The sequence below is a fragment of the Crocodylus siamensis genome, chromosome 1, assembly GCF_052110815.1.
Source record: "Crocodylus siamensis isolate JL-2025a chromosome 1, ASM5211081v1, whole genome shotgun sequence".
Taxonomy (NCBI): Eukaryota; Metazoa; Chordata; order Crocodylia; family Crocodylidae; genus Crocodylus; species Crocodylus siamensis.
Window position 1 is genome coordinate 232,360,723 of NC_143395.1, and position 15,379 is coordinate 232,376,101.

The window sequence follows — 15,379 nt, forward strand, 5'->3', positions numbered from 1 at the left end:
TTCTTTCCATAGAATGCCAGATTCACCTGGTGAAGTTCCAGAATATCCTTTGTTTGTTTCAGTCAGTGATTGGCTGGACTCAATAAAAATGGGTCAGTATAAGAATAACTTCATGGCTGCAGGTTTCACAACTTTGGATATGGTTTCAAGAATGAGTATTGAGTAAGTATGTACATGACTCTCTACAGTGAGTAAACTACAATTGGTCAAAATGCTGCTGTAATAGAGCTTATATAAGTACTAAGGCATGGAACAGAAGTATGTTTTAACTTTTCTACTGCAGTTAATAAAAGAAAAACATAATTTTAAACAACAGATGAAGAGGAAGGACAAGATTGCAGTCAAGGAAGACAGAAGACCTGGTGTCAGTTCCTAGCTCTGCCTCATGCTTTCTGTGTCACCACAGAAGTCTGTCAGACAATTCACATGCTTAAGCTGGCTTGGATAGGGAACCTGGTGAATTCAGTGGGAAAAATGTTGTCTATTCTTCTGTCAGTAGGATCAAGCCCATATACTGTAGTGCAAGTTAGTTATATATTTTTTCTTGCTTTTGTTCTGTGCACTGCCAAATGCGTTGTTGGCACTCAGTGCTTGATCCTGCTCCATTTAAGTTAACCGGAGCTTTGCCATTAATTTCAGTGGGTGCAGGAGCATGCCTTTAATGCCTGATAATGACTGTTGCTATTGTTTTCTGATTTTCCATTTTGCCATGCAAGAAGTATGTAACATGTCTGGAATATAAAGTAGCCATATCCTATTCAGTTGTATAATATATTCAGTTGCCAGATGACAGGAGGCTGGTGCTGCCGGCTGGGGCCAGTGGCAGCACCAGTCTTCCCAGGACTGGGTGCAGGCTGCACCAAGCGCTATCCCAGGTGGCAGGAGCAACCTACTGTCATCCAGCAGGCAGATGGGGACCCACACCACTGGGAGGAGTCCGGCACAACCCCGCAGCCCTCCTGGGGGGTGTGGGCATCCCCCCGACCTGCCTGCTGGATGATAGGAGACTGCCGGCTGGGACCAGCGCTGAAGCCATGTAAGCCTGGCTTCGAAACTCGAAATGTCTCGAAACTTTCAAAACATTTCGAGTGCCCTTGTTTCGTTTCAAAGCTGTTTTGAAGGCTTTTGTTTGGTTTTAATTTTGCTGTTATGAGCTCAAAACGCATTGAAGCAGCTTTGAAATGAAATACCGAGCAAAATTTCACACAGCCCTAGTGAATATGTATTCTGTTCACTACCAATCTAAACTATGCCACTTAGAGAAAACTGTGTAACTTAAATTCATTCCACCTCAGGCTTTTTGAATGTCTGTACATACCCTAAAAGGTCAAATATCATTCCTCCTACATGCAGACACGCACACACAGTCTCCCAGTGCAAATCTAGGAAGCTCTACTGCTACCCAAAGCACTGAAAGTGCAGCAGCAGCCACTTCAGTCTCTAAGCCACAACACGGAAACATGAAGCAGCTCTGCTTGCCTCTGCAGCATGGATGGGAAGAATTGCTTCCCTCTCACGGCTATGGGATTGTCCCTTTTCCCTGACTGCTGCTCAGGAATTTCTTTGGAGCTGGGGAGAAAGATTTGACCTTAAATTGTGTAAGCAAATACCAGTGTCACAGACACAAGATTATTTTTTCCTAAATGGCTGTCTGTACTAACCCAGCGGGGGCAAATGTGCCTTTGAAAGCTTGAAAATGTTCAGTATTCTTGCATATTCCAGCTGAGAAACGTAAACAATTCTGAAGAACTCCGCTAGGTGCTCAGCCTCAGGAGCAGTACTAAAGGCTTGGCTCTTCATACATTCAGGATGAATCTTGCATTTTTTCTCTTTACAGTGACATTAGAAGAATTGGAGTTGTGCTCATTGGACACCAGAGACGAATAGTGAGCAGTTTACAGACTTTACGATTGCACATGATGCACATACAGGAGAAAGGATTTCATGTATGAAAGTACTAGAAGCAACTGTGTTTTGTGCCTCAGCATTTCTAAAATGGAAAATATTCTCATCCCTCCCTTCTGCTCCTTCCAGTTTCCAGAACTGCAGTCTCCTGTTCAGACTATAAACATACTTTTATTTTAATGCTTCCAGCCTGGAATTTTTAACCACACTGCATAGATCCTCCATCAGTTACCTGCCAATGAAATCCTGGCCCACTGCAAGACTGTTGCTACACACTGGTGAATAACTCAGCATGGATGTGTAACTTTGTATAACAGTATTTGGGAAACTTTCATGGATTTCTTTGATAGTAGCAGCCTATTTGGCCTGGTGTGGCTTCTTTATTGATGTATTTAGAGTGTGATGGTAGATCAAAAAGTATTTGACTTCTTTCATGTTCTGTGATCATGTAACTTCCAATATCAAATGTGCAATCAAAAAAAGTTTGGCATAAATATTTATTTTACCCCTTAACTAAATCCAGATATATGGGTCCTATTGTTACCTTACTTTGTAATAATGCTGGTAAGCTGGTGCCTGAAATGTGTTAGAATTCTTTGCAGAAGTGACCGAGTTCCTGTAGTGATTTCTCATTGCCTGCATAATTGAGAAAGGGGTTAGAAAGCATTATGTTTTAAAATTTCTTGAGGCCCTGAATTTAAATTTATTTCTATTATCACTCAACATTCTTTTATCTTTCATAAAGTTGCAACATTCATTCATTCTGAGGATGTTTCACCCTTTTTTTGCCCTTTTTAATACTCAGTATTTGTCTCTATCACATGGTAGATTACTCCTGGAAAGCTATTGTAACAATTCCTTAACCACATATACTTAGAGATCTACCCAACTCAAGGCAGTGGCCACCTGATTTTGCAGGCAAATCATGGGGCTGGCTGCCATTTTCATGGACTTATTATGGCTGCCCCCCACCCCCCACCTCCCATTGGCCAAGGGGCCCCAGTGTCCCTGCCCCCTGTTGCTAATTGGTGGAGGGGGCTGTTTATCATGCAGCCCTGCCCCTCACCACAGATTGGTGAAATGGGGTAGGGCCGCACAACAGGCAGCCCTCTTGCCTGCTCACTTCTGTGCCATCAGCCTGCTTCATGCTGGGCTGCATGGCTGGGAGGACTGCTGGCTCCCACTGGGGAGCCAGCATTTTATTTTTAGTATGTTTTTTTTCCACATGGATTTCACAGAGATCACCTAATTTCTTGATTGCCATAAATCCGTCAAATTGCAGGTTGAGTAGGTCCCTATATATTTACACTTGCCACCTATACTACACAGTGTGGTCACGTAGAGTTTTCTGCTCCAAAACTACAGGCATCTACTAGTCGAACTAAAGGAGCTCTGTTAACTCTAGTCATTTCGGGACTAATATAGCTTCTGTGGCCAGCCATTAAAGAATGACGAGATCGCTCACACGCAAGTAGGTCTACCATACCATCCACTAGAAAGCAGTGGTACAAACACTATGTTATCAGTAGTGTAAGTTACACTGTGTGGCGCTAGTTACATTATACACCGCAGAGAGGGAGGCATAGGATGGCAGTGTAATATGTTGCCTTGAGTCTACTTTTAACTGTTTGCTTTTAGAAATAAAAAGCTGACTGTAATAGAATGGAGCTCTAGTTATTAAATAGCTAGTCTTCATTTAGTACCAATATTTAACTGGCATATAATATAATTATCTTTAGAACTATTCAATAGCCATATTTACATGCAAGAACATGACTGCAAAGGCCTGACATGATATTTGTACCTCTATAAGATTTAAAGCTTTCATGCTCTATTCAGACAACTTATATGCTGGACTACATTTCCAGGATACTGCATGAGATATGCGCTACCATTAACTGGGAAATGAGCATATGTCTGCATATGCTCTGAAAGTCATGCATAGATTTACATGCATGTCACATGTAAACTGGGTGCAGATGGTTGTGTTAATTTTTACACCATTTTTCTGAAGTTATGTGAACCCAGGGCATACTTGAACATTAATTTTCAGTTTAAAAATGCATTTGGGCAATTAAGTAAAATATGTGTATACTTCAAAACCAATCAACCAGTCTAAATAGTCATCATTCATTTTAAGTCATCATTACTCTGTTTAATTTCAACTTTAAAAGCAAAGCATACTTCTTGATGCTGAAAAAAAGGCTGATGTTGTATATGGGAGGCAGAGACGGAAGAGCAGGAGGAGGTTTAGAAAGGTTTATACTGCTAACCAGTTTCACAGACTAAGACACACTAGTCCTGATTCACTATTGTTACTTCATTTTAATGCTGATGTAACTCCACTGATTTAAATGGCGTAACACTGGTGAACTGAATATGTTTTCCTTTCTTCAATTGTTGGAGGTTTTTTTAATTCCAGAAGACAGTTTTTTCAGATCCAGAACAGATTTTTTTAAGGCACAGATGCTAATTTGACAAGCACATTTTAAGAACTGTGATCCCAATCTTGAGTAACTTTAAGCACATGCGCAGACCCACTGAATTCAATCCAACTAATCCTGAGCATACATTATTACAGAATCAGGGCCCCTTAGAGACCTAACCAGCTTTAGATATACTCTATGAGGCTGTCCCTGGTAAATTTCTGCACAAATTCTATATTTTCATGGTTTTTTTCTTAATGAGAGTTCTCTTATGGAAAGAAAATCATATATGTTTAAATACTTTGGAATAAGAACTTCAGACACAAACCTAAAAGTTGATTTTTTTTCCCCTTTACTGCTTTGCTTTCCATTTTACCTGCCTTTGCTTCCATCTCCACCAGGGTGCCATTTGGGGAAAGGCTTCCCTTTAAATATATTAATGAGGATCTGGGCATTGGTTACTTGGTAAAAAGGTTTCAGAAGTTATCCAGAATGAAACCTAACCATAAGAGTGCGTTCTTGCTGTCACATGCACGTTTGTTATTCCTGGTAGCGTGGGTGCAAAGTTGCATGTTACATATACACTGACCTGAATATGTTTCATGGAAATTAATTTCCAGATTTATCACACTTCTGAAAATATATTTTCAATAGAATAAATATAATAACAATATAAAAAGCATTTATTAATCAAATATATTTTTTATAAAAACAAAAGTATAGGTAACCAGGAAAGGAGTAACCAGGAGATTCTTTTGGTGAGGATATTTATTAAAAACTTTATGAACCTTCTCTTGGGTTTTGTGGGTTTCTATGGGTGGCTTTTGTTGTTGTTGCTGTGCAGGATAATTCTTTCTTAGTATCTTGATCAAACTGACATTTCCCCAGGTTTAGAAACTGCATATTTGCTCTTGTTCAACCATGAAACTACTTTGCTGTTTCAGCATACAAGACAAGTGCCACTGAATTCTTGTTTTGTTTTTGTTTAGTTTTGTTTTAAAATGTTCAGGTGTTGTCTTCTCACATGTGCATGCATTTCTGTGCAGGCCACAAATGTATATGCAAAATTATCAGCAGCTGCCACTAACTTGGCTCATTCTTTCTGCAAGTAAAAATTAGCTTCTATTCATCCTCTGGCATTTGGTGTGTTTAAACAGATTTACTAGGCCACTGTACCCACAATGTACAATATGGAGAGACCAAAATTACACATTAAAATGCACAGAATAAAGAGAGTCCGAGAAATGCAAATGAAAGAAAATAAAAAGAGGGAGCATAGGAAAATGTTACTGACATAGTAATTTATATATGTATTCCATATATATAATTTGCATATATATTTTTACCACTGATTTTATTGTCACTACCCTAGACTCACTCCTTTGCCTATGACCAACACAACTTCTGTGAACCATGAGCCTTAAAAATATGGCTCAAGTGAGATTTGTGTTGTTTAAAACCTGTGCTAGCCCTCTGCAAGGAGATGTACTTTGTCCCTAGACCATAACACTGTTGATAGTTCACTTTAAACAAGGTAACCATATAAGCTAAGGCATGTACTGTATTCTGTTGCTGAAACATTTGCATGCATAAGAGAGCATTAGAGTTATTGAGAAAGAAGAGGCTCTCCTGAAAAGAGAAAAGGAATTGGTGGGAAATGGATTAAATTTGCCTTAACAACAATCTGACTTCATTTTTTTCCCCTGAATATTTCTTCCCAATCATAGAAGACGCGTGCCTCCTGAGGCTGGGGGCGGGGGGGCATAGTGACCGTCCACAGGTGGCGATGCTGCACTTCTCAGGTCGGGGGGTGCCAGTGCTCTGCCTGCCCCTGCTTCCCATTGCCTAAGCCGAGAGTGCTCACTTTCAGGGGGGGGGCACCAGTGCTCTTAGGGGGTGCACAGGCACCCCCATGCATCCCCTATACATCGCCTATGTCCCCAGTTGCAAGTCAAATGTAGGCTTTGGTCCTAACTGTTTTGCTATGACATAATATGGACATTTTCAACTAATCCTGTTCCTGAAAACAGTACATTTAAACCTGAATTAAAAATAAACTGTAACAACTTTTTGTTGCTCTAGACTAACTCTTCATGTATGGTAGATGTACTGGACTTAAGAAGGTATATTTAAAGATATGGTTCACATACTAAAGTATCTGGATGGTCATTAACTAAGATCTGTCTGTTTTCCATTTCTTTATGTAGTGGACATGATTCTCAGCTCCACTAAGCTCTTGTCAGTAAACCTGTAGCTGGGGTCAAATATGGGTCTAATTCAGCCTTCCCCTGATCTTATGCAAGGTAGAATAGGTACGCTGCAACTTAAAACAATGAAAGGTGAAAGAGGTACAGTGCTGCTTTAATTGTCTGTCTGCAGTGGGCCCAGAGGTACTATTCTGGCAGCTTGATATTGCTGCAGTACAGCAAACCCCCGTCATACCCTTTCATGGCTCTAGCACACCTTGAAGTATGTCCTGCACGGAGTGGGTAAAAATATGCAGCATCTAATTTGGTTATATACCTATTGAGTACACAAGTGGTCTGTGGTACTGCAGACCTGTCTGCAGCGCCACAAACTGCACATACCACACATACAAGCATTCACCATGCTGGTAATTTGCATCATGGTGGGGTTTTTTGACACCGGGAGATTCCAGTGTCAAAAAAAAAAAAAAAAGACAAAAAAATGGGTGGGACATGTGGCAGCATGCACCACCTGAAACCAGAGCCTGGCTGGCCAGATCGAAACTCTAGCTGCCAGCCAGGCTCCACGTGCCTGGATCACTGCTGCTGGAGCTCCAGGAGGCCCCCAGGACCCCCAGTAAGGCTTCTGAGGCTAACCCAGGAATTGGCCCCAGCCTCCCCTACCCCACCCAGGGCAACTTGCTGCACACCAGAGTGTGTGTGTATGGGCATTCCCCAGGGACAAGTAGCAGTGGCACAACTATGTGCTGCTGCTATTTGTCCCTGGGAAAACACATGTATGCATTCATCTGGACATACCCATTGTATCTATCAGGAGTTTCTCTTGTGATGGGAAACTTTAAGTCCCGTTTTCTAGCAATTTTAAGTCTTCCTTATGCTACTGGAGTAGCACAAGAGGGGACTTAATGTGAGCTAATTATGTGATCCAACATCTTCTAGGCTTCCTGGAAGGACTGCATTTTATTGCTGTGTTTTCTGACAGAATTTCAAAATGGAGTCAGTTGCTACAGGCAGTGGTTAGACTCAGTTAAATTGGAGAGTGTTCCTCTCAGTTAACCAAATTTCCTCCAGAATATCCTTGTTAATCCTTATTTAGATCTTTCTACTTAAATCAAAGGGGATATAAATGGCTTCTAGCAAACTAATTTATTTTTAGGGGGACCTGCCCTTGCAAAATGACAGGACTAATGTTAAGTGATACAATGTGCATGGAAGCTAGTTGAGAGGCAGACACCTTGGTAGTGAAGAGTCATTTCCTGTTTCAAAGCCTCAGTTAAATTGAGCTGTTTAGCTTTAACCAGTGCTGGGTCTGTACAACAGTAAGCCAAGAGCAAAGATACTTCTCTGTGAATTCAAAAAGACCAGAATGAAGCTGCAAAAATGTTAGTCGTCTATATCGTGTTCCAAAGCTATAATACAAGCAAAGAGATGCAGAGAAGACGTAATCCATGCACTTGAAACTTATGAGTGAAGTTATATGTTAAACGTAGACCATAGTAAATCTGTGTACTGTTAAGCAGTGTTAAAGTTAGATCATGCTGTGAGCAGTTGTACATGAAGGGTTAATACCATTTCTTGCCTGCACCGCTCTGACTTGCCAGTAGAGGGCTGGTGAGGAGAAGCGTGTCTAGGAACCAGGACCCCTGGGCTAAGTACAGACAGTCAAAAACCCTGCAGTGGCCCAAGCCAGAAGCTGGGGCCGCTAGAGCATACCTCCCTGTTCAGCTGGAGCAAACAGCTTGGGCCAAAGCTAGTTTGCCCACGCTGCAACTGGGGTTTTGCAGGAGAGGTGCAAAGCATCCTAGGATGCTCGGGAACTGTGAGTTACCTTGAATCTGGAGGTGATCTGAGACAGAAATTTAATAAATCAGTTTAACCTAAATCAGTTAAATTTAATACTACATCCATCCAGGTTTATCTTAAACTGGTTTTGGCATTCAGTGTACTGAACTTCTGTTGTGTTAAAGATTTCAGCAGGTTTCTGATCACTTATACCAGTTTATGTGTAATGTCTGTTCCTAGCCCTGGGCTCTATCCCTACTACGAGGACAAGGGTGGGGCTGGGAGTGGTGCATCCTGGGATACTGGGACTACAAATTGTTCATTTCATCTTCATGGAATAGACCAAAGTTGCCCTAACACAAGCCAGCTATCAAGTCCCAAAGTTAACCGTCACCTGAAGTGGTAGAGATGCTCAGAGGCACTTAGCATAAGTAAATGTTCTTTAACATGCAAAAACACTCATATATTAAATGCCCTTAATATGGTCCAAGTGTAATGTGCAACTTCACTGTACAAGTATCTTCGCCCTTGGGTGTAGTACTTAAATCACTGTAGTATATGCTGCTCACGCAAGAATACTGTGGTGGGATATAGGTCCTCAGATTGCAGATCAGGTTATGCAGGACACAGTATGGCTATAAAGAGTGTGTTTATGTGTATATAGAGAGATTTATATCGTATGTATTATAACAGGGGAAATCCTTAACCTAACTAGATAATTTAATTATACAATTCTATTTGAAACCTATGGGACCTGTGTGGTGAAATCTCCCCGCAGTTGGCTTTGGAAATTTCAGCCAATGTGTTTTATGTATGTACAGTACCTCCAAAAATTCTGGCTTCTTATCTGAAAATATATACCCCCAAACAAATATATAATTAAGTACAGAGAAGTGGTTCTCACCCTGTGGTTTATGGAAAGCTACCTGGTCACATAATGCTAAGACATCTCCAAATTCTGGTCCCTAAATCACACTGATTGCTTTTTAATGATACTTTCCCATATGAGCAATTGCTGTACAAATGTAAGTGATCATGAATGGGAGGGCAGGAGTCCATGAACCAATATCTCTGGTAAGATGCTGTCCAGACTATAAAAATAGTATTGCCCTGCTGTAGTAGCCAAAATGCTTATATAATGTACGTTTTCTCTTGCAAGCCAACTTGCTCTCTCTCCCTCAGATAAGCTCTTAAACCCCAAGAAAATGGGATCCAATAATGTATTACATGTTAGAAAAGCAGTGTTATGGAGATAAGATTTAGTTATAAAAATATGCTGTAAAACATTAGAAAGTTAAAAGCATCAGTCCTTGTTTTATTCTGTAAAATGATGACACTAGTTCATGTAACAAGAGGCATTTATGTGTATATTACTTTAAGAAGATATTTTGTATTAATACCCCTCAGCTTTGCCTCAGTTACAAGTCTTCCCAGCTCTGGGTCTGTTCCCATATTATCTTACTTTTTATAACTGTATTATTAAATTGAGATCAGAAGTATTGAAATCACAAAGCCAAAATTATAGACAACTTTGTATTAAAGAAATCAACCTCCAAATCAAGATTTCTTCTATATGAATGTTATTGTTTTCCTGATTTGTGATCTATGTCCAACTTTAAGGCAATGGCAAGTTGGGAGCTATGTCTGTAGCTCAAAAATAATACATGGGTTTTACTGTGTTGCTAGACAAATCCCCCAAACTACAGACTTGTGAGAATGTGTGGCTCTGCTCATGTGAAAAAGTCTATTTTGCTTGCCAGGACTACACACGTGAGTAAAGTTACACATAGACTTCAGCAAAGTCGAGGCCTTACAATGATTAGGTAACAGTAATTCAATGTTCTTTCTTTTAACTTCAGTACCAAATGTTGTTTTCTTGAGCAGAAGTATAATTTATCCACTTACAAAACCGTATTGTTACATCTTTCTCTGTGTGGGGGAAGCTTTTGTTCAGTTTGTGTTTCTATTTAGGCAATTCCACTTCTTTTTGGAAATTTCCTTCTCTTACATGCACAGCAAAAAAATAGGTAATTTTGCACATTTGCCCAAAAAAAGGTAATGTCTGCAACCAGGTCTTTTCATTAGGGGGCATTCAGTGAGATATGGCTTCATCTAGTACATGTTGAGTGAAGACCTAACCAAAATCATGGAGTTGAACACTCATGTTCTCAAACTGAAAATTTTGAATCTCCATCTAAATGTGAATGTTATTATTGTCCTATATTGACGGTGATGATCTAAACTTAAAAACCCTCACATTTTGGAGAAATCAAAATTGGAATCAAATCTTGAGAGAATTATTCATTTTTGGTTATGAATTATGAAGACAGCATGTTTTGATTTAGCTTTTGTGAAATAATATTTCCATAGCATCATATACCATAAGATATTGATACTCTTATACGATGGCCACAAAGGAAAAAAAATGATCTGCGGGTTCTTCTGAATCCAGCTTGTGACAATTCTAAGTACCATCACAAAGCTTAGAGCTTTTAGTAGACAAGCTTCTCTTTCATAATTTTGTAACTGAACTACATAATTGAGCTGCACTTATAAACACATTTTAAGAAGTGCAAACAAGCAATACAGAGGTATCACTGTCCACTTGAAAGAATCCTAAACTCCCATTTTTCTATGGTCAGAAGGTGAAAAGGAAAGGAAAAACAGACTACATGTTTAATACACTGCCTGTTTTATACTTTGAGCAATTTTAATTTATAATTGGAATTACTTTATATGAGAAGTGATTAGCTGAAGCAAACAGCAAGCTGCAGCATTATTTTAAATTTGTGCTTTTTTATTATTTAAGTATTTACTCTACAAGGTACAATTAAGGACACTGAAAATAGTACTGTTGAGTTGTTGCTGAAGGTCAGACGGATATTACTAACCATATTCTCTTGTAATGTTGTAAATGGAGTGTCTTGTTAATACTCATGCCAGCCCACCCCCTCATTGGATCCGGACCATGGGGTTCTTAGTAGGCCAGATCTGGACTGCAGGGCTCCTTGTGGATCAGATCTAGATGTGAGAGCGGTGGAGCAAACAGCAGCAGCCACAGGACTTAACACAGTTGATGCTCACCCCCATCTCCAACACATATCCCTTTTGGAGCTCTATACACAGCCTTCCTCTGAAGCTATTTTGATAGTGGGCCCTTACCCTCACTCACCCTGTCCCCAAATTCCCAGCCCCTCCAGGAACCTGTGGGCCAAACAACATAACTCTGTGAGCTGGATCTAGCCCACAGGCTGTATATTTGACACTCCTGCACTACATAACTGCTGATGAAGACAGTGCATTGAGTATAGCCAGTGAGCCTACTACCTCAGGGAGTGCTGGAAGCCATATTATGGTTGCATTATGCATGGTAGAGATGAATGGTTGCATTATGCATGGTAGAGATGATGCTAGCCTGTGTACTAGCTCTTGCATTGCTCATACACCTGCAGTTGGCTGCCATAATTTAGCCCTAAGAACTACTGTTAAAGAAAACATCATAAACTATGTTGTACCCTGTACATCTGGGAAAATTCTGTAATTTTATCTCTTCAGAATATATACCTATAAGTTAACCTATATTGGTGGATGCCTGGGAGATTGCCCAGGAGGGTAATAAATAAGGGACAGATCAGTCTAGATGTATGTGGTTCAATGCTCTCCCCTTATCAGGGGTAGGCAGCGTTTTTTGGCCGGAGTGCTGAAAAACCACAATTTCTACCTTGGAAGGTGCTGGAGTGCTGACATGCCAGAGCCCGAAGCAGCTGTTCGCAGCCTCCCTGCTGCAGCTGGCCCACGGAGCCCGGTCTGCTTGGAGCAGTGCTTGCAGCCTCCCAGACGCCTGCTGGAAGCAGTCTGGGCTCGCAGCAGCTGCTTAGAGCTTGGGCTAGCGGTAGTGTGCTGAGCAAAATGGCCTTGTGTGCCATGCTCAGCTCGCGTGCCAGGGGTTGCTGACCCCTGCTCTATAGCATACTTACTTCTGCCACTGTCAGAGACAGGAAACGGGCTGAGATGAACCTTGGATCTGAGCCAGTATGGCGCTTCCTACATTTTCACATTATAATGTTCAAGCAAAGAGAAACTACCAATCCTGTGCTTCTCTATAATGCTCTTTTTCTTTTATAATTGACCTAAACTTAGTCACAGTGATAACTTCTGATCCCCCTCTCCTACTGTTATTCTTAGCTGGTTATTTTCTTCTTTGAGGATGTTCTCTTTCTGCTGTATATCTTACAGGTACTCTCGGTGTTTCTGAAAAATCACCCTTAATACATTTTGGTCACAGTAATGTGATTTGTATTAACAATTAATGAAGAAAACTATAACAAATATGTTAAAATTAAAAAGTTGTACCTAGTGGTTCTCTTTACTAAGTTCCTTTATCATGTCCACATTTCAGAGAGATTGTCTTGTACCAAAACATATATACCTGTAAAATATATACCAACTATTTTCAGAATCGATGGTAAGATGCTCCCTCTCCCTTCTCCCTCAGGAAAAAAGTTACATTTGAGTCAGAGACATTCCATTCTAAACTACAGATTATTTTAAGGTCATTTGTTCAATTTTTACTGGAGGAAGAAGAGGATCACTTAGACTGTGGGGGCAAATTTACCCACTACACTGCTCCAGTGAAATTAAGTTACGCTAAGGATGAATCTGTCTTTTTGTTCTTAGCTAAGGCTTCAGGTCTACTCCTATTGACGGCAGTCAAAATTCCCAGTCACTTTACTAGTACAGGATGTATCACAAACATTGCACCACAAATGACAACCTAGCCAAAAAAACAAACAAACAACTGATCCTGAGAGGTACTGTGCACTACAGCTCCTATTGATTTCAGTAATACGGACAGGTAATGCTGCATTTCTCAGGAGCACGTCTTTCATTTGCGCAAGCACAAAACTATATTATAAATATTCCAGTGCAGCACAAAAAAAAAGAAATGAGATCTTTAAAGTTCCTGTGATGTGCAACTCTTTATTAATTGGCAATGGATTATCTTCAAGAAAAGCAATCTTGATTTTGGTTACAATTACCTATAATTCTGGTTCATCTAAATTTGTCTTCAAGGTAAAAAAAACAGAAAATATACAAGAAATATAGTGGTTACCGTTGAAGGATTAGCTTTGATTTTGACATTGAAGATAGTGGTCTTTCTAGTTGTGCTTAGTATGTTTTCTCAGGATAGCCTCTAATTTCATGTGCTGGGCTTTAAACATATATGAATTAAAAGGATTTTTAATCATTGTCTTTGCTGTGGAATTAGATTGTACACAATTAAATATGACTGCTATTCATAGTTTGCTATTCTAGCATAGCCATAAAATGTATCAATGTATGTGTATATATATATATTTGATGACAGACACTTTAGGCTATTTAAACAGCCATGTCAAATCTTTAAAGGTAGATGGCTTCTAAAGTTGCAGTGTAATCTGATTTGCAAAATATCTTACAAGTAAACAGTGGCCTCAGCACTTACACTTGTATTTAGTGTTACAACTAACACTTGTATTTTGCCATTGCTTCCTTTCCTCTTACAGAGATATATTCAACTATTGACAACTACCTATATCTAAAATCTTCACCTTCATTCCATACAAAAATGGTCCCTGGGTACTGTACCATTGATTCTAAACACTGAACAATGTTGTGCACGATACTATAAACAGAAAGTAAGATCTACTGTTTCTGAGAAACTGAACATTTCACAGATGGCATAGGTGTTTTCCTCTTGGGACTGCCTCACCATTTAGAACAAGCTTTCTTCGTGCTATCTGCCTCCTACATATGTTCCAAATGCATTTTGTTTTCTCTCTTTTGGTCACTTAAACTCACGCAAGAGGAATAATTGTGAAATAAAAAGTTTAAAATACCAAGGTGCAATCCCAAAGGGAATGTAGGAACCTACCTACTTTACATTAGAAGTGAAGTTGTTCACATTTACTTGAAGGTGGTATTATTTTCCTTTTTTGAAAAAAAAAATCTATTATGATAATAATATGATGTTCCATGTAAATTTCCATGTGCTGGCATGCCTACAAGTTGATAGTGTAATAGAACGCTCAGCTCTCAAAACTAGGGTTTTTTTAAGATGAATTGCATTATATATGCCATCTATTTGCGGAAAGAATATGGGGTTTGGCAAAGCTACCTGCTGAGCAACATAATAAGATTTTTGTACAAAGTACAAGTTACTGATTATTATTGTATTTTATTTTTCTATGATTTCCTAAGAGGCATTATCAGGGCTTACAGATGCAGTAAGCCTGTTTATTAAGATATTTATTAGCAAATAAAAGTTACAGTACTGGTGGTTATGTTTGAGTTGATGCTTTTTATTGTACCTTAATTTATGCATATGATATGCAGCGCAGCCTGTCATACATGACCCTGAGGGGAAAAAAACACAGTTGCCTAACATAGGAAGGTGTTCTAATAAAGATGGATCAGCACTGCATTCCACGTTTTGAGATATACCAGGGTGGGGGTTTTCTTTTTCCTTATAACAGGAGATGCCTTACTAGAGTGGACTCCCTGTAAATTTTGTGCTGAGATAAATGTCTTTACAAAGTACACATATTGTTGATAATGTTATTAGAGAACTATGCATACAATAATGATGCTCAAACTGCAGCAATCAGTAGGATCTATTTCCATAACATAACACAATCTCCTGCACAAGAAACACTACTTATCTTCATTGGAATACTTTTTCAGTATGCTATTAAAGCTGTGTAACAGGGCTGTCCATTTTCTATGTAGCCTGGGGCCATTGGCTGTGCAGGCCACACACTCATGGTCATACTAGGGTGAACCCCGGGCCACACACTGCATGGGGCCTCTTCCCACACTGACTGTACCTTATGTGCTCCCCGCCCCCTCCGCTCCTGTTGCACTGTGCCTACGGTTACCATATTTCCAATTTCAAAAAAGAGGACACCTGTGGAGGGAGGGGGAGTATAATCTGATGGGGGGGGCAATGATATGCCCCTGCCCCTACCCCTCACTCCCAAGCCACAGCCTCTCCAGCCCTGCTGCCCATCACTCCCAACC

The 15,379-nt window shown here is 40.0% G+C and overlaps 1 protein-coding gene across 1 annotated transcript in view; it reads left to right on the top strand.

Annotated features, from left to right (window-relative positions):
- Positions 1 to 14,633, top strand: part of EPHA6 (EPH receptor A6) — a 973,304-nt gene extending 958,671 nt beyond the window's left edge. The window contains exons 18-19 of the mRNA XM_090058840.1: positions 13 to 162; positions 1,838 to 14,633. Coding sequence (XP_089914966.1) covers positions 13 to 162; positions 1,838 to 1,952 — 265 coding nt within the window. The 3' untranslated portion in view covers positions 1,953 to 14,633. The remainder of the gene's footprint in view (positions 1 to 12; positions 163 to 1,837) is intronic.
- Positions 14,634 to 15,379: the final 746 nt, after the last annotated feature.